Below are 19,355 nucleotides of genomic sequence, written 5' to 3'. Positions count from 1 at the left end.
TGAAAAGTGTTGATGAAGCGTTTGTTTGAGTTTAATTTAACTTAAACTGTGTTACCTGTATTTACAGGAATTCATCTGTGATTCTTTAATGTCCCTAGAATTTACTACAATAATAATTTATGATTTATAAATTAATAATTAAACACCCCTGCCCCACCTACACACACAAACACACACACACACACACACACACACACACACACACACACACACACACACACACACACACACACACACACATGCATGGTTAATAATCACATACACTGTATTTAAATTTATTTGGTAATAGAATTTTAGAATATATTATATCCAATAAAACACAATGCAACAAGAAGTGTCTTGAAGTTTTCTTTTGGTTTTTTTCTTACTGTACTCATTTCAGAATTGTAACGCTCTTTCTGTCTTTCTCCCTGTCTCTCTCTGTGCCTCTGTGGTTCGGTCTGTGGTATTTTTTGCGGTCTTTTTGTTTCAGAGACTAGATGAAGAGCTCAAAGCTGAGCGAAGCGATAGCATCTCGGTGAAGACGGCTCTGTCTCTCCTCTCTCTCCAGCACACAGGAAAGACACACACTCCCCGAGACCCGAACAACCACCAACTCAGTCGTTTCTTCACACTCCTCAATCACACAGGTGTACATAGTAGTAGTGCGTGTGTGTGTGCGTGTGTGTGTGTGTGTGTGTGTGCGAGAGAGAGAGACGGCAAGAGATACACACTTTGCTATAAAACAACTTTGTAGCATTTAATATTATAACAATAAAGCTTGTTGGCACATCCTGGAGGCAGTTCAACAGAAACTGAATGTGATGCAAGTTTACACATCAAAGGTGACGGAAGAAACCAAACTCCGACACTCACCTACTCAACTTCCGTCAAACACAATATTGACGATGGATGTACAACACCCACTTCCAAACCTCTTTCTCTTCTTTTCCATACACGTGCACAGAAATTGTTGAAACATAGGATTTCTTAGTCATAACTATCACTTGAGACACACACAGCGTTTTACCTCGAGGTTATACCTGTATCATTCCTGCTGTTGCAAAAGTGCCCTCGAACAAGGTGTCATTAATCTGTGGGTAACTCCGCTTTTGGCACTTATATGTATGCCTACTGTCTATAAAATTTGTGTGTAGACGTATTTAATAACAGATAATATAAAAACGTTTATGACCTATAAACGGAAGACAGTCACCACTGTAAATGATTGGACATATACGACTTTATTGATTTAACAAAATTATGTTGACTGAAAATAAACAACTTGACAGAGCTGTTTTAAACAAAATGTTTGAAAATACTATGAAAGACAAACAAAACAAATAAATATCAAAGATAGTACAAAGCAAATGAGCAAATTTGCCAGTTTAATGGCCTATATAATAAACAGTTTAGGTTTGGGCTTTGAGAAAAAGCACTGCCCTATTTCGTTCTGATTTAATAATAATCTAAAACCCAGTGCTACATATTACAAACCTGCTGAAATGAAGAAAAAAAACACCTGGATAAATGATGTTGTCATCTGCATATTGACAAATCCAAAACTTTATAGATGAAAAGTTGCAGCACAGAGCTTGAAATTAAATGTGGTGGCGCTCTGAAGCTTTCTTGTAATATATGAAACAAAAAACAATCAATATATTACAATATGTTACACATGGTTGCAGCTCTTGAAACGCTGGCTGTTAATGAACACGACATGTTGTTAGCAGAGGTGATCTTCAGGGATCTTCATGTCCTTCCTGCTTCGCTCGATGTCGTCTCTCAAAGGCAACTGTTAGTGTGTATGAAAGATTTTTAATATTCATAATGCATAAACAACTTCTGATTTTAGCCCATGATGTAGCAGTTTTACTTACACCTGAAAAGGTGAGAAATATCACACATACAATACATATAAAATTACAAACATAAGGTACATACTTTGAGTCAGATATAAGATGTAGATGCAGTGCTTTAGGTCATCTACCTCTTCCTTAATGATGAAAAACAAAAGAAAGAGATTAAAGTATCGGACAGAATCAAGAAATTCATACATTTTTGGATTACGCAGGAAAAATAACAGATATTTTCACCATTTTTTGTGATCTACTTACTTCACAAAGTGGTGCCGACATTTTTTGGGTAGCTCTATAAGCAAGAACATGTACAAACAAAAGAAAACACTTCAGAGATGCAACAAAATAATTTTTAAACTTACATTTCAAAGCTGTTCGACTAGTTTGACAACCATTCGTGAGCATAATGTGCTGAATCGCTGGAGGACTACTCACGGCTGAAGTAGTACAGTGTGCAGATGAGCGCCAGACCCAGGGCCGAAATAAGTCCAACCAGCGGCCACAAAACCAGCGATCCGCAGCCATCTGGAGCTAACATATATTAAACATGGCTTTATCTAAATGTATTATAGCTTGTTGCAAATCCTTAAATGGTAACAACCTGTCTGCACAAAATGACCTCTTCTATTGTATTTACAGCATCGCAATCTGGCACAGTGCACAAGATTTATATCGTTGCAATTCATACACTCACATACGAAAGTGCTTATACATCATAAGACACATATAAAGTCAAATTTCATATCATACATATTAAGCACCGCTACAAACATGTGCATACAAGTGCTCTTTTTTCTTTAATGAAAAATCCTTAACTTACCCTGTGGAGGAGGTTTCTTCTTAGGGCAGCGACACACTGACTTGACTGGTGGTAATGTTGGAGGAGGTAATGTTGGAGGAGACCCTGTCAGATAAAGACCAAACAACCATAAACAACAAGTGATAATAAACAGCAGCATAGAGAAAATCTATATAATCTGTTAGGGAGAGATTAAAGGAGAAACCAGTAATTCATGGCCTGTCCATATTTTTCCATCATTAAAAATGATCCAGTTCTCTCTACAAATACATCATGTATGTTGTTTGTCTGCGCGTGACTCTCCAGTACAGTCCTGTTAGGCCAGTAGGCAGTTTTTCTTTGGCAAAGGCATTCTGATATTGGTGATTAAACTCTATACACTCATCTAACTAGGTATGATACATCTATTGTAAGTTCAATTTACTGCATGATCTTGAGACTTTTTTTTAACTATTTATTTCACTCTACGTTAAGTCTGTGTTCATGTTGACAGGCGGCACCAGCCAGTCAAAAAGAAGTGCTCAACCACAATCCAAATTAACATCAAAACATTATAATATTTCTCATACATGCCTGTAAACATGTATGTATCTCTCAACAAAAGAAACAACAGCAGTCACTGTGTTGAGTGCTACTGAAGTTGTTTAGAGCGTCCACTAGTCTATGCGGTTGTATTAGACCCGCCGCACCCAGGTAAGCAAGACAAACTATAAGAAGCGCCAAGATTTTGGTCAGAACTAGGGTCGTAGTGGGCTCAGTTTTAAAGCTAGTAGAAGATACTGTCATCATATGAAACGAGAAAACCTAAGGAATCTATTGGAACCATGTTATACTAGCTTGTCAAGAAGGAGGTTAAATAACGCTCCAAACTTACACAAAATTTTGGTGAGGAAAAACTGTCATGGCCATTTTCCTTGGCCTCTGATCTCAAGATATGTGAATGAAAATGGGATCTATGGGTAGCCACGAGTCTCCCCTTTACAGACATGCCCACTTTATGATAATCACATGCAGTTTGGGGCAAGTCATAGTCAAGTCAGCACACTGACACACTGACAGCTGTTGTTGCCTGTTGGGCTGCAGTTTGCCATGTTATGATTTGAGCATATTTTTTTTGCCAAATGCAGTACCTGTGAGGGTTTCTGGACAATATTTGTCATTGTTTTGTGTTGGTAATTGATTTCCAATTATAAATATATACATACATTTGCATAAAGCAGCATATTTGCCCACTACATGTTGATAAGAGTATTAAATACTTGACAAATCTCCCTTTAAGGTACATTTTGAACAGATAAAGAAATGTGCCATTAATCACGATTAACTATGGCTAATCATGCGATTAATCGGGATTTAAATCGTTTAATCGATTGACAGCCCTAGTCGGAACTAATAACTCTGGAGAAAAAGTATAAAAACACGATATTTTAAACTATTACTTTTTTTAAAGGATAGTACGGCGGGACGGGAGACAAACTTCCCTGGATGAATTCAGCATGTTACGTAGCGTCATATGATTAGTAAAAGTCACAATCTTCATTGTACAATTAATTTGAATATGTTGTGTTAGATGTCATAATACACATGTATTTACGCCATCTGCCACCTGAATTCACACACATGTACTAAAACTCTTATAGCCGCTTGATATTTCACTTGATATTTAACTGCTGTAAATGAAGCGCTCGAGATTTCAGCATACAAACCTCCCGGCAGAAGAAGAACCCCCGGCTTCCACATTTCTGTCTTTTTCCTGTCCGTGAGAACACAAGAATAAATCCCTGTGTCCTCTTTGGTCACATTGGTGATGCGTAGCGTAAAGGACAAACTGCCCCTCTTGCTTATTTTGATGCGTTTTTTGTCCACATCTTCCCCATAGCTATCACGGTCAGCGTTGTTGCTTTTGCCCAGGAACTGTACTTTGAGGTGGTTGGTATTACTGCGGAACCAGTAGACCCAGTCACAGGAGATGTTGGCGCAGTCACACTCAAAGGACTCTGTACTGAGGATCGCAGGATAAAGAACTTTGAAGGGTTCTTGCTGCAGGATCTGGCTCGAACCTAGGAGTGGAAATAGAGGGATGTTTGAGATTTCAACACACACTTGTGCACATTGCACATTAAACAAATCTGCAGACCAGTATGGGAGTTTAGGGTCATATATCGGTAACAGTCGGGGCTCTAAAACATTACAACAAAGTCAAGGTCAAACACCTAAACTCCTAAGAGCTGCGTATTATGTTGTATATTCGTGTTTAGAACCACTTCTATGAATCAGCCTACCATAATAACATACTAAGGCTATACTACTGGCTAACAACATCGTCTCTGACCCCAACCATGTTGTGAAGAGTGTATACAATTTGTTGCCATTAATTCGGAGATACAGGGTTCCACGTTTCAATAAAGTTAGACTGAATCACTCTTTTGTGCACCAGTCAATCCTAAAATTAAATACGGAGTTTAATCACGGATCAAATGTACGTTGACGGGTCTTGAATATATTGTCTGCGGTGATTGTAAATATGTTAAATATATGTCTTAATTTTTTTTTGTCTGTGTTGATGTTGCAAAGGGAGCTGCTGAGATGCAAGACTTGATCTGACAATAAAGTATCATCATCATCATCATCCGAAAGGTTTGAGGAAAAGCCTTGAGCAATAGTGCATGTGCAGTAAAAGCGCATACAAGTACTCGAGCTCCGAGCAAGGCCGAAGAAAGTACAAAATACCTGGCAGTATGGTATAGAAACACTATCACCAAAAGTGTTGCAAGAATGGAAATGAAGGCGAACTATGAAGAAACCTCTCGTACGTATTTCAAACTCTGTGAAGGTGACATTTTGAAATTGCTATATATGAGGAGACTGATTTGGCATTTATGCAATGTTTAAGCCTTAAGGGAGGCCTTCATTGGAGGAGCTATTTCATCATTTGTTACACGTTTTCGAGTCAGGTATGTAGGCATATACCTGTTGCAATCACTAGTCTTATGAAATATCTAAAGATGAGCAGAAATTCAAAGGCCTCCAGTGAGCGGAAGGTTAAGGCGTCTTTTGGATGATCATGTTGCCCAACATGTATGAAATGCACACATTGCGTGACGTTCAAGATTCATTTAATCTTTATCCAGTGAGGTTCGCTATACAGTACAAATACAATTCATTTCAATGCCTTGATAGAACTATAATAAATAAAAATAAATGTAAATATAAAACTGATATAGACGCACCGCAGAGCGCAAACAGGTAGTGTATTGATACCCTCATAATTTATCATCACTATACCTTTAATCCAGATTGTACACATTACATTGATGAAATTGCACAACAGTATCAATAATACATCAGTATAAATGTATAATTCTGATAGAAAATTATATTAACGTCTGTGGCAGTTTGACCCTTACAGTACGGCGTTGTCTGTTTAAACCTTCTGTGTCACCTGTTGGACTATTAAAGAAAAATGTCTCCTCTTAGAACATACTATGGTTAGAACTGTATTTGATGAATGTAGACATTATTTAAGTTAAACACCAGGCAAGCTTCAGTTTGAGCAGACAACAACACTTCCTTCGCTACAGGCCTCTGACTGAGTTATGATGTCGAGGACGCCTAAAGCTTAAGAGAAAAACTTAGTGGTCTTACCTGATGTCCACAGCGATACTGTCCACAGTGTCCATGCCAGCGGCAGCAGGATCATTTTGGCCGGTCGTTAGTCTGTGTGTATGTGTGTGTGTGTACGCGGCAGTTGTATGTTGAGTAGTAGCTGAGGGACGGTGCTGATACTTTCTGTTCCTGCTATCTATCTGTCAGAGATGATGGGAGGAACTGAGCTGTCAGGGCCCTCAGTCGTCAAGGTAACACCCCAGTGTGACACACGCAGGGCCTATCAGAGTGGGCCACACACACACACACACACACACACACACACACACACACACACACACACACACACACACACACACACACACACACACACACACACACACACACACACACACACACACACTGCTGGAAAAAAAAAACTACTTAATTTGAAAAGTGCATAAAACATAAGACAACTTGCAAAAAAATGATAAAAGCATACAAATAAAATAACAATTATGTTTTCACCTCAGAGATGTGGGTTGCAGTTCAACATACATGACACACATAAAGTGCAGTGATCATGACAAACAGCTGAAAACATTTGACATGATACCACATATCAAGCAATATAAAGAGGTTTTTTATTCCCAGAGCAGCAGTTTGCAGCGCTGTGGTCTCTTCCCAGGTGCATGACCTAAAGAGCTCAGCAGAGTCCTACATAGCTTCATGTCTCACTGCAGAGCACGGCGACGGGATACCAAAGTACGGAGCCGAAACATTGCTGATCCACTATTCTGTAGATTATTGCTAAATATTCACTGGTGTGTGCATGTCTACAGCTTCTTCAGTTCTTTCTTATAACTTCTTTAACTTTGCGTAAAGTACAGGGTATAAAGTTTAACAAGACAAAACATGTGGGATTTGTGCACGACAAACTGATGCAAAGCATTTTTGCACAACAAATCATATTCATTCAGAATATTCTCACTTATCTTCTGTGAAAAGGTAAATTTGTTTCAGTTAATTCAGGAAAAATGTAGTAAAATAGTTTAACAGTGAAATTTGAATTAGTTTAACAAACTGAATATGTTTTGATATTTTGTATAACATTTCTCAGTTCAACTTGAATTTTAAAGAAACTCCCCTCTGACAATGACTTGTCCCCAACTCATTTCTGTATTGTATGTGAATTGTAAATGAAAACTTAAAGATCAAATGGAGACATTTACTATCTAAATTTCTTGACATAGACGTTGAATCCAACCCACGGCCCTTTGCTGCATGTCATCTCTCCTCTCTCTCTCCCACTATCACTGTCACTATCAAATAAAGGCAAAAAGCCGGAAAAAATCCTTTGTGCACAAATCAATTGAAGACTTCAGCTTTAAATATTAGCAAACTGTCTTCATTCTGTCCTGCTGTTCATGCAGCAGCGACGAACCGATGTATGTATGTGTGCATGTAAGTTAAAATTCATCCTCCAGTTACAGACACGACTCATGAAATAAGACTGCTAAGGTTCACTTTTATAAATACCTGACTTTTGGAGTGAGTCAATTAGTGCTACAACTACATGTACCAATTATTTTCAGCACTGAATAAGTTGTCTATTTATGGATTAAAGCTAGGGGTGGTTTAAAAACATTTTTGTTATATTTGTTGAAATTCTTTTTACATATCGACAGCAATCAATAAATCAAAAGCTCTGACACAAAAAATCCAGTATCTACGGCTGTGTGAGACTGCAATGAGCCCTAAGTACTAACTTATGATCATGTTGGGGGAGCTGTTTTGGAGGGAGGCCTGAAGCGACGGACTGTCAGTGTTGCCGACTTGACGACTTTAACGTTAGATTTAGTGACTTTTGGAGCTAGTGCTGATAGCTACTTTCAGTGGAGAAGAGTTGGCAACACTGGGCTGGGTTTTTTGGTTGGATTATTTATAAAATGTAGTGTACTCTTGCTAGTTTCTCAGCATTACCGACCCTACCTTTTAATCATTTAGTATATAAAATGTCAGAAAATGGCCATCGCAGTTCCCAAGTGCCTAAGGTGACATCTTCAGATTGTTGCCCAAATAATATTTTAATAATTAATACCCAAAGACACTTCATTTATGATGATATAAAAGAGAGAAAAACAGCAAATATTTACATTTCCAAAGCTGGAGCTGATGAATGTTTGGCTACAATAAATAATTCTCACAATCGTTGTCATTAATTTTCTAACAATTGACTGATCAATCGTTAGTTGATTAGTTGTTTTGGTACTAAATTTCATAATGAATAGTTTAGTGTGGATATTCTTAAACACTGAGGCTGATAAGATCTTGATAAGGTCTTTCCATCAACCATGAATCCTAGGTTTCCTACAAACCCTCTGAGTGATAATGCCATTTATGAGCAACGACTTACAGAGATACACTGCATTCATGTCAAGGAGGCACTTAAAGGGCCCTATTATGCTTTTCCTTATTTTCTGTCATATATATATATGATGTTACAACGTTGGATGTTCATATTAAACATGGCCAAAGTGTCAAATAATGAGGTAAACGTATGTAAAAGTATTTCCTGTGAGCAAAAACATCAGGATTCAGACTGGCTTCTGACAGTTGTTTTGTTTCTGTGTTGATATCTTACTTAAAAACCTAATTTTAAGTTATTTACTCCACATTAAAAGTAATATGTCCCATTGATTGGCATTTCTATTTTATTTCGGGGCTAAAATGAAGAAACTGTTAAAATGTCTGATTATCCCCAGAACTCTGAATTTCCTTGATAAACCCGATGAGAGCTTAAATCATGCGAGTGTTGTCTGTGGATTGTTTTATCTGTGGATTGTTTAGTGTGTACGTGAAAGGTTAGGGCGTAGAGCGGTCTGATGGGGGGTCTCAAAGTGAGAGGATGTGGGCACCCTATAGCTCTACGGGGGTCGAGGACTCGAGCGAGACAAGGAACGAGACCACAGGATTCTTTGAAAACAGGAGATCTCAGGGGGCTTCAGAGCTGCTCTCTACACATCGCTGAGCTCTGAAGCCTTTGTTGGTCTGTCTGCTCCGACGCTTCAAGTCAAAAGCTGCCTTCATTTCTTCTCTCTACTGCTCTCATCAGACAATTCTGCTAAAAGTTCAGTACTTTCAGACAGAACACTTCATGTCCATATTATTGTATGTGTCACAGATTAAGGAGTTTGTTTGGTTCTCATTACTTTAAACAGATACTATTTAAAGTTGAGACCTCACTTCAGAAGCTTTTCATCTTACAGGACTTCTGTAGCAGACTATCAACTGTTCTGTCACTTCTCTCATTCTCATTATTTTTTCCTTTTTGCTATCAACTAAGTCTATTCAACAATTATTTAAATTTAAAACACACTAGCAAACTGTTTCATGCATTATTTTGATCTACAACTCTACTTTGGCTTGAATCCTGTTATACTCTGTTCACCTAATGTGCTCTCAGGATCCTACATTAATACAATCAAATAAACAGCAATGAACCACACAAATGTCAAAGTTAGTCCATATACTGTAAGGATGTTTAATCTGCTCATCTGTTTGAGCAGGTTTTGACAGGTTTTTATGGCACCTGCATCAAGAGTAGTAATACTAGATCACCACTTCATCCTGTTCTCATTGGGCCGACCCAAAACCTTTTTTATAGAGATCTAGCCGCACTAGCACATTGACATAATTCATAAAGCTGCCTAAGACAGAAATTTGCATAGCTCTATAAAGTTTTGTAATGTGGTCCACAAATTATCCAGTTGATCTTAAAAGAAAATAGAGTTGTGTAAGGTTAACAAAGTTGTTTTTTAGGAATACAGTAAGTATGCTGTGTCAAAAAGATTAAACAGATGAGGCTTGTCCAGGGGCAGACTTTACCGTTAGGCAAGGTAGGCAACTGCCTGGGGGCACCCAACACCTATAGATTTATTATGATGTTTAGATATGAAAAATATTTAATTATGCTTCTATTTGAACTTGTTGTACCCCACTCACTGCAAAGGTTTTCCCCTTTTGACTAATGGAATTAGTCTATTGAGCAATCTAGCTTGTTATTAGCTCATCTTCCTCAAGTCCAGGGTCCTTTTTGGACTTCTAACCCCCAAAAGGCACAACTAAACCACACTGTCAACCATCATACCAAATTTGAAGTTCCTAAGTTAAATAGTTTCCGAGTTCTGCTCCAAAAACGAAATGGTCGGACGGACACGCGGAGCACTATATACCCCCGACTACGTTGTCGCGGGGGTATAATAAGCAACTCAACTGTATACTACTTACTGTGTACTTCTACTTTAGAGGAAAACATTGTAGTACTGCATATACCTGACAGAGAAATGTTACTGGTTACGCTGCAGATTCAGATTTGATTCACAAAATATAACAATTAAAACATGATGCATTACTATTCATTAAACCATCCTGCGTTAACTAAATTAAAGTATATTGTACGGATAATACCTCTCTTTCACTCTTCACTTGAAGTTAACATCTGAATGCAAAAAGTTTACTTAGGTTTTGAGGAACCTTCTTCTTTTACCACTGCCAATACCAACATTCCCAGTTAGCAGGGGTAAAAAGTAAAGCCCCCAAATCACTAAATCCTCCCCTGGGCTTGTCCAGCCTACTGTAGGTATTTAGACTATTTGAGACTCTTCAGGACTTGTTTAGAACAACTATGTTGTTTTGAGTGGATCCGTATGCGTCAAGAGGACGGCTGGAAATTGGAGTTAATTTCAACAACTTCACTTTGCCTCTTTTCAGTCATCTTTAAGTACCGTAAACTCTTCAGTTCATCACAGACTGCATCTGAACATGGGTTTTTAAGTTTGTAAAGAGCTGTCCTCATTTGAACTGTTGCACCTGTCTGACCCCAAACACAAATACATCCATAACACACGCACTCTAGACGAAGGCAATGTCTCGGCACTCTGCTGTTTTTACAAATAGTTTTGATGTGCAACAGAGACAGAACTTGTTATAATTTTATCATAATGTTTTATCCAACATGCGCTGAACCTGTCTGGGCTATCAGAGATGTACTCTGATGGTCTTCTTTCAGCCTATGTGCCTCTGAGTGAAAGCACACAGAGCTTCAAAGGAAATGAAATGACTAAGCTTCTAACATCTGGGCTTTTATTTGCTTTACTGATGCTCTGCATGAAGCTCAACAGCGCCAACCGCAGGCTGCTAAAGGGACCACAATCTATCAGATCCCTGCCAGAAGATACAGATACAGAAACATATCGATGTATTAAGAGGTCACGAGGACTTCTTGAAGAAAAAAAAAAAGATCTTAAATATTACAGCCAACAATTAGTAAACATGTGCAAATGAATTCAAGCAAAGATAGTATTAAGTGTCATAGTGAAAAATAAAGCTATTATAGTTGTGTGTATGTGTGAGAAACAATTAATTACAAACATAAGTTGACTAAACATGGCTAGCCAGCTAGCACACCTACGGGGAGCAACACTGTGTGGAGCAGATGGTAAAAACTGCCTTGTTAGCTTCTATAAAGATTATTTTAATATAGACAGTTTGTGAGATTTTCAATGTCATGCTCATTAAACGTCAGCAGTTCAACAGACTGAGAGTTTAACATCCCAGAATGGAGTCGTCCCACAGCTTCTCCTCCTCCGTCCTAGCGTCAACCTTCTCTTTTGTTTTCTTCTTCTCTTTCCTGTATTTAGGTTTGGCTGCCTCGTCCTGTCCACCCTCCCCCTGCTCGACATTCATTTCAGCCTGAATATGCACCTCAGTCCCTTTTCTATTGTCCATCACGTCTTCTGGCATTAAATTGTCCATCACTATTTCCCCTCGTTCCACCTCAAAGTCCTCCCGGGATTTATTTTCTCGTCTTCTCTGCTTGCCATGACTTTTTCCCTTTTTTCTCCTCCTCTCTTCCTCCGACTCTCCGGACTCCCCTCTTCTCCTCTCCTCCGAGTCATTAACTCTTTCCATCCTCCGTCGCTTCCTCCTCTTCTCCTCCTTGTCTGGGTCCTCATCTCTCGTCCTCTTCTCTCTCTCCCTCCTGGATCTTCTAATCCTCCTCTTTTCTCTGAGCCGGTATTCGCTGTCATCATTGTCACTCGTGCTGCTGCTATAGGAGGAGGAGGAGTAAGATGAAGTGGTATACGAGGAGGAGCTCGACTGCTTTCTGCGCCTCCTCCTCTTTGTGGGCTGACCAGTGAACAGTGCAGAGTCTGAGCCTGGGAGGACTGGAGGAGGGCAGTTGTAATCCCAGTCATTGGGCGGCCAGGGGGGGCCCTGATACGGAGGACGCCACCCCTCAACTGGGTAGTAACTACCAGGGCGGGAGTGATGAGGAGGGTTAGCGGTGGGAGGAAGGTTGGGCATACGTGGGTTCAATTCTACGTTGTTAAATGCTTCCTCTTCCTCTTCTTTATCTTCCTCGCCCTCCTTTTGCGTGTCACCCAGAGGGAGGACTTGACCGGCCTTAGAGGTGATTCCTCGAGCCTTCTGAACCTGAATGTAATCTGCCAATTCATCTGCAAATGTGTTGTAGTCTTTTTGTTGTGATTTGCACAGGTCAACCACCTTCTTCTCCCTGGTCAAGGACATGTAAACAGGAATTAAGTCACTATTCAACTGGGTAATAAATGTTGATGTTACACTAAAGCCCCATTAAGTGTTTTTTTACCACCACAAAGCAGAAAAACAGATTTCAGCTTATCGAGTGCCTACAGTTAACTTAACGCGTCAAACCAAACCAAACCACATCCACATCCAGCAGACACAGAGCAATATGACTATCTAATGGGGCTGTATGTATGATAACATCAGAGGTAGTTTGCAAACTGAATACTGCAAAAAAACAAAAAAGCAAACGATCATTATCGAATGACGCTTGCAATATGCACTGAGCGGACTAAAGGCCTTTACACACCGGAGAAGTGACGAATAAACAACACGAAAATCGCCTGCGAATATTTTGCATGAAAACTATTCATACCAACAACAATTGTTCTATAAAAGGTTTGAATTTTTTTTTTCTTCAGATGACATTAATTACATAACTAAAAATAATAATAACACTTGGCTACACTTTTTGAATATGTTTGTTCCACACAACGTGATTGGTTGATGCCTTTATTTGCTGTGCGAAAGCTTAGAAATATGGGCCTTGTTTAGAAAAAAATGACGCTGCTTTTTCGCCGCATAATATTTGCGTTCTGCGTGAAAGTACCTAAGTCAGTATATTGACGTTTGAAAAAACAAAACGCTGCCGGTGTGTTAAGGCCTTTATTCTCGTTTTCTGTCTCATGCTTCTTTTGTCCTGCACCCAACTGGGGTTGGCTGTGCACACTACCCATCTCCTTTGAGTGTGTAAGATAGCCATGGGACTCCGAAACATAAGCTAAAAGCAGCTAAAAGCTTCTTCTTTATTAAAAAAAAATCTAGGTTAGGTGATAATATTAACCTGATTCAGTGTAAGTATAAAAAAAAATCACTTAATGGAGCTTTATTGTTGAAAAAGGTCTTGAAAGGGAAGTTGAAGTGCAGTGTAGCAGAGAATACATTTAAAGTGCAGTATAAATGATGACATCATGGATTGTTTATCAGAAATTTCTTGATCTTACTTAATCTGGTGTTTGGTTCCTTGCATGTGGGCCTGGTACATCTCCACAGAGTTAAACTGCACGCTACACATCTGACACATCAGCGACTCGGCTGTAGGCAACAGAGACAGGGAGAGGTGGGAAATGAGGAGGGAAAGACGGCATTATTGATCAAATAATGAATTACAAGCACTCAGATATACCACTTGCATTGCTTTTTTCTCATTCTAGTTAACTCACGTCAAAATAATATACATTATTTTTGCATTTGGGGGTCTCCAAATCTTCTCTACTGATTGACATATAGCCTGCCTAACAGAGGACAAATGTTACTCTAGAAATATTTTTCTTCACATCACTATTGCCTCTTAAAACACACTCAATATCATGATGGGGTCTGGGGTCTGATGCCCTCTGTATTATTACGGCTTTGCTGTGTTACCTTGTTGGACTTTGTCTCCGAGCTCTTTGAGCAGCTCCTGTCTGGCCTGATTCCTCTGGTGCTTGCGTCCGTTGTAGTGCTGCAAAGCCATCTGGGGATTGTTGAATGAAGCGACACACATGGAACAGTACTTGTTAGGGTCCTTCAGATCGACCTCAGTGCTGGGGGGAGTCGTGGTGGCTGCTGAGTTCAGATGATGCTCCGTAACACCCTCTGGGGCTGATTTCTGGTCAGCATCATCAGGATCCCGCACCTCTGTGTACCTGTCGATAACTGCAACGAGAAACGTTTGACCTTCTGAACTTAAGCCGAACTTGAGCAGGCAGTTGAATCAACATAAATTACAGTTAATCTGTAAATAATGAATCTCGGATCACTATCATACTTTTCCATCACACAACCCACACTTGCCTGGGGGCTGAAGGCCTTGTTTACGCAGATTTTTTGCATGGACTTTGCCTTCATAGTGAGATTTTGCCACCACGTGGGAGCTAAACACCATGTTACACAGCTCACAGAAATGGTCCTTATCAGTACTCATGGGCCGCTGCAAAAAAACAGGCACAAGACTGGCTCGTCAAGTGACAGAAATATGATTCCTGACAGACATAGCATGTAACCTGAAAACAATGAATAAAGAAGATAACCTCTCTCTTATGTGATCATTTTCTATTGAGAAGCATGCCACTAAAGCTACGACCCTTAGACTGCTTACGTATGTTCTTCTGTTACACTCATTGTTCAGCGTTACAGATTAAGATTGTACCTAATGAGTCAGAGTAAAATCTCTGAGTGCTAACCTGGGGTCCCGTGGGCTCTTTGTAAGTCTTCTCGCCTCTCTTGGTCTGCAGGTACACTTTGATTTTCTGAGCATGTTTCTTCCCCTGCAAGTGGGGGGACATACGGGAGACATCATTACAAACGCTCTGATCTTGTGAGGTCAATACGACTGAACCACGGTTCCAGGACTAGTGCAGTGGAAAGCAGCACGCACCTCATAGTGGGACAGCCGCTGAGACTCAAAGAGCAGCACGGCCTCACACACATGGCAGTAGTCGTCAGTGAGGAGGCCCTTCAGGAGCTCCTCTTCACTCTTGCCTCCTGTGTGGCAGAAAATACAGTCACTGTTAACAACTGAGCCACAGAGAATAAAGTCACTGGCTACGAAATCCTCATATTACATTCATTCATTATTATTCACTTACACATTTCTATATAATACAAACCTATATACGATAATATTCTATATCTTTACATAGCAAATAGTTGTTTGCTGCTATATTAATGCTCTGGATATTGTATAGAGCACCTTTAAATTACTTTAAAAAATCAGACCGATGCTCTTGTTTCGCAATATTGGCTGATCTTGATAAATATGGAAACAAATTATTTTTTAAAAAATTGGAAGCTGCAAAATGAAATGCTAATTCATACAATTTTCATTGTTTGAAGATGTGAGAAAGATCTCAACATTCACAATCATTTTGACTTTGTAGGCCAGTAATTCTGCACAGAGCAGAAGACAAAAAGCTTTTTCTGTAATACATACTGTAAAAACAGCTTCCTGTAAAATGGAAAAAAATGCAGTAGCCTTAGAGGGAATTTCAAAATGTTACTGAATTCCACTTATTTCAAGATGCACCCACCCCCATAGGCCATATTTAAAGCAAGATGTTATCCATTGTATAACATTATATATATATATAATTTGCCAAAAGGATTCTTTGGGACAGCTGTGAACTAACTCCTCCCGTCATTAAAAACTCTAAATTGCAATAAATATTGCTACTTGAATTATTCCCACTCAACCGTAACCTCTAACAGTGCGATACAGCAAAACCTCTAAACACTAGTAGCATATATTGCTACCATGTGAGTAAATCATGCTCATGGTTTCATGCTTGACTGAATTAGGTAAGGGCTAATGTACAGCGAAGCCGGTCGTTGTTGTGAAATAAATCCTGACAGGACCCGATGTAAAGCAGAGGGGTCTTGCATCGCCCTGAAATTGATATTATTCATAATAACTCTACTGTTTGGTCAAAGATTAGGTTACGAGTGAGGCTATTTTTCCAAAACTGTGAGGAAGCAGTTTGACTTTCATTTTTAGAGATTATTTTAAAATGACATAAATAAATAGGAACTGAGATATTACTGTGAAACTCAATTTGTTTACATCCTTGATGCCAATAATTAATACATCTTCATAATTTAACAATGACATGGTTTGATGTATGGTTTGACACGGTATGCTGTCTTGAGCTAATCATAGGACACGACTGACATATTTATCAGTCATGCTTTTATGACTGGTGGTGACTGAAAATTTGTAACTAGAGCTGAAATGATCAGCTGAATAACTCAAATAGTCAGTCGACAAAAAAATACTGATTTAAAATCATTACCATATCATATTAATTTAGTGAGTAAAAAAAATACATTTTAGTGTCTCAACTGAAAAGATTTGTTCACTTTTGTTCTATATATGCAATATAATTTTAAATTAAATATTTATGTTTATGATGACCAGTTGTCACTGAATAAATAAAAAAAGATTATCAAAAAATGGCTGCGACATAAATCACTACTGAAAATGATCATTGCAGCCCTATCCCGTGTGAAACGGCAAAAATATCCTGGGTGATATGGCAAAAATCTCAATAAAGGCCATTTCATATCTCTATAACAATATATATCACGATGTAGCATGTTTTCTGATAATTCAATAAATAAATAGTGTACATGAAATAACCACATGGTAAAGCCTATTTGTGTATATTCCTCCTGTGTGGAAAAAGTACTTTGTTCTATATTTTCTCATTTTAAGAACTTGAGTGCAAAATTAACAAAACAGTTTTAAGTGAAATTATGGAGAAAAAAATAAATAGAGGCCTAGCCTATATCGCGATAGAAACAATTTAGAAAAATATATCAGTAGATATTATTATATCATTTTGATGATATATATATCATATTGCCCAGCAATATAAATAAGGCAATGGAATAAAGTACTATGGAATAAGTCCAATTACTGACACCCTACATAGTATGCTGGCAGAATTTGAACTTTCTCCAGTGTAATGCAATAAAACAATTAATGCATTATAATACAGCATTTCCCTCTGTCATCTATGTATACATATCTACAGCTCAAATAAACTATTAGTAAAACAATTAACGCACACTTTGATAGTTCCAAAATATTCAAGTCTGCTGATACATTTCAAATACTGTACTTAACAAATGATAATCACAGTAGCCGTTATCAAGAGAACAGAGATTGTAGGTACTGTATCTCAAAATAAGTGTACATTATTTGAATAGGAGCTTTTCCTCTCTATATTCACACCCTAATATTGTGAGTATTTATTATTCTATTGATGAACTAGACCACCAAGTGAAGGGACAGACTGAATGACAACTCAGCTGATCAGTCTGAGATCCTTCAAACTCACCACCAACCTGCAGAATAACTACATTTTACACAAGTATTGACTAAGTTATGATGCCAGAGACAAGATCAGATTGAATGTCACCCACTAAATGAGTTATTTTGGTGGCCAAAACATGCTGACAGTACATTAGTAAAACAATATGCACTTTGATAGCCCACAAGTCTGCTGATACATTTCAAATACTGTACTTACCAAATGATAATCACAGTAGCAGTTATCAAGAGAACAGAGATTGTAGGTACTATATCTCAAAATATCTGCACAATGTTTGAATATATTTTTTTTGTCTCTATATTCACACCCTAATATTGTGAGTATTTATTATTATTCTATAGATGAACTACTGAATGACAACTCAGCTGCTCTGAGATCCTTCAAACTCACCACCAACCTGACAATACTAACTTATACTTAAATATCATTTACACAAGTATTGACTAAGTTATGAACTTCAGACAGAATGACAGCTGCTCTGAGATCCTTCAAATTCACCACCAACCTGCAGAATAACTACATTTTACACACAAGTATTGACTAAGTTATGATGCCAGAGACAAGATCAAATTGAATGTCACCCACTAAATGAGCTATTTTGGTGGCCAAAACATGCTGACAGTACATTAGTAAAACAATTATTGCACACTTGTCTGCCGATACATTTCAAATACTGTACTTACCAAATGATAATCACAGTAGCAGTTATCAAGAGAACAGAGATTGTAGGTACTGTATCTCAAAATATGTGCAACATTTTTGTTTTTTCCTCTATATTCACACCCTAATATTGTGAGTATTTATTATTATTCTACTGTTGAGTTAGACCACCAAATGAAGGACTGAATGACAACTCAGCTGCTCTGAGATCCTTCAAACTCACCACCAACCTGCAGAATAACTACATTTTACACAAGTATTGACTAAGTTATGATGCCAGAGACAAGATCAAATTGAATGTCACCCACTAAATGAGTTATTTTGGTGGCCAAAACATGCTTGATGCCCAACCAATTAACCTTAAACCACTGATATGTGTCTAACTTCAGTATGAACCAACAACAGGCTGTTTGTGTTTTGGGACTAGTTAGTTAGTTAGCAGGACATTAGCAGCTGGTCAACGAGCTTAACTTTATATCGGTTTCACTATCAGGGTGGTGTTTTCATTGGCGATACCTTTTACAAGTTATGTACGCACAGAGCTCCTCTAACGTCACAGATAACGTTAGACAGATGACAGTAGCACATTGAACTAAGGAGCTAAGTTAGTCAGCTAGCTCACATGTCGAGCTCTGCTAGCCAGTTAGCTACAGGAAGCTAACGTTGACTAGTTAAGTTAAAGTTAGACCATACGGCTGAATTCCATCACGTCTAGACCAGAACTCACCTTCGCACTGGGCACTATCTGTTTGAGTGTTTATGACTTTGTCAGCATCGTTAGTGGTACTAGAGGTGTTATTGTTATTGTGCGCGTCTGACTCCGCCAGCAGCAGAGTGCAGACACTTCTGGCCTCCATGCTTTATCTGTCTCCCTGACGTCAGCTGCTCGGTTGCGTCATGGCGCACTGCGCAGTGACGTAGTATTTATGACGTTCACTGTGTTCTCTAATGCAGGGGTTCTCAACCTTTTGTAACTTGAGGCCCACTTGA

General features: G+C 38.7%; 2 protein-coding genes across 3 annotated transcripts; both read right to left on the bottom strand.

Moving 5' to 3' along the window:
- Positions 1-709: 709 nt before the first annotated feature.
- cd8b (cd8 beta) lies at positions 710-6,453 on the bottom strand. 2 transcript variants are annotated; one of them, XM_074622968.1, is made up of 7 exons: positions 6,283-6,453; positions 4,344-4,697; positions 2,659-2,742; positions 2,274-2,369; positions 2,097-2,130; positions 1,924-1,975; positions 710-1,774 (listed from the first exon to the last, which is right to left on the bottom strand). In XM_074622968.1, the coding sequence occupies exons 1-6, from the start codon at positions 6,335-6,337 to the stop codon at positions 1,966-1,968; spliced, it is 633 nt and encodes a 210-aa protein (XP_074479069.1). In that variant the 5' UTR covers positions 6,338-6,453; the 3' UTR covers positions 710-1,774; positions 1,924-1,965. The 2 variants fall into 2 exon arrangements, with proteins under 2 accessions (XP_074479069.1, XP_074479141.1); XM_074623040.1 differs by having other exon boundaries at positions 711-1,774; positions 2,274-2,363.
- Positions 6,454-11,353: 4,900 nt separating this feature from the next.
- On the bottom strand, positions 11,354-19,258 carry zmat1 (zinc finger matrin-type 1). The gene is made up of 7 exons (XM_074622709.1): positions 19,093-19,258; positions 15,251-15,357; positions 15,057-15,140; positions 14,668-14,803; positions 14,257-14,529; positions 13,836-13,926; positions 11,354-12,802 (listed from the first exon to the last, which is right to left on the bottom strand). The coding sequence occupies exons 1-7, from the start codon at positions 19,220-19,222 to the stop codon at positions 11,830-11,832; spliced, it is 1,794 nt and encodes a 597-aa protein (XP_074478810.1). The 5' UTR covers positions 19,223-19,258; the 3' UTR covers positions 11,354-11,829.
- Between the last annotated feature and the right edge of the window lie 97 nt (positions 19,259-19,355).

This window comes from Sebastes fasciatus, chromosome 1 (assembly GCF_043250625.1).
Source record: "Sebastes fasciatus isolate fSebFas1 chromosome 1, fSebFas1.pri, whole genome shotgun sequence".
Lineage (NCBI taxonomy): Eukaryota > Metazoa > Chordata > Actinopteri > Perciformes > Sebastidae > Sebastes > Sebastes fasciatus.
The sequence above is the reverse complement of the archived record's forward strand: the minus strand, read 5'-3'. Positions and strand labels throughout refer to the sequence as shown.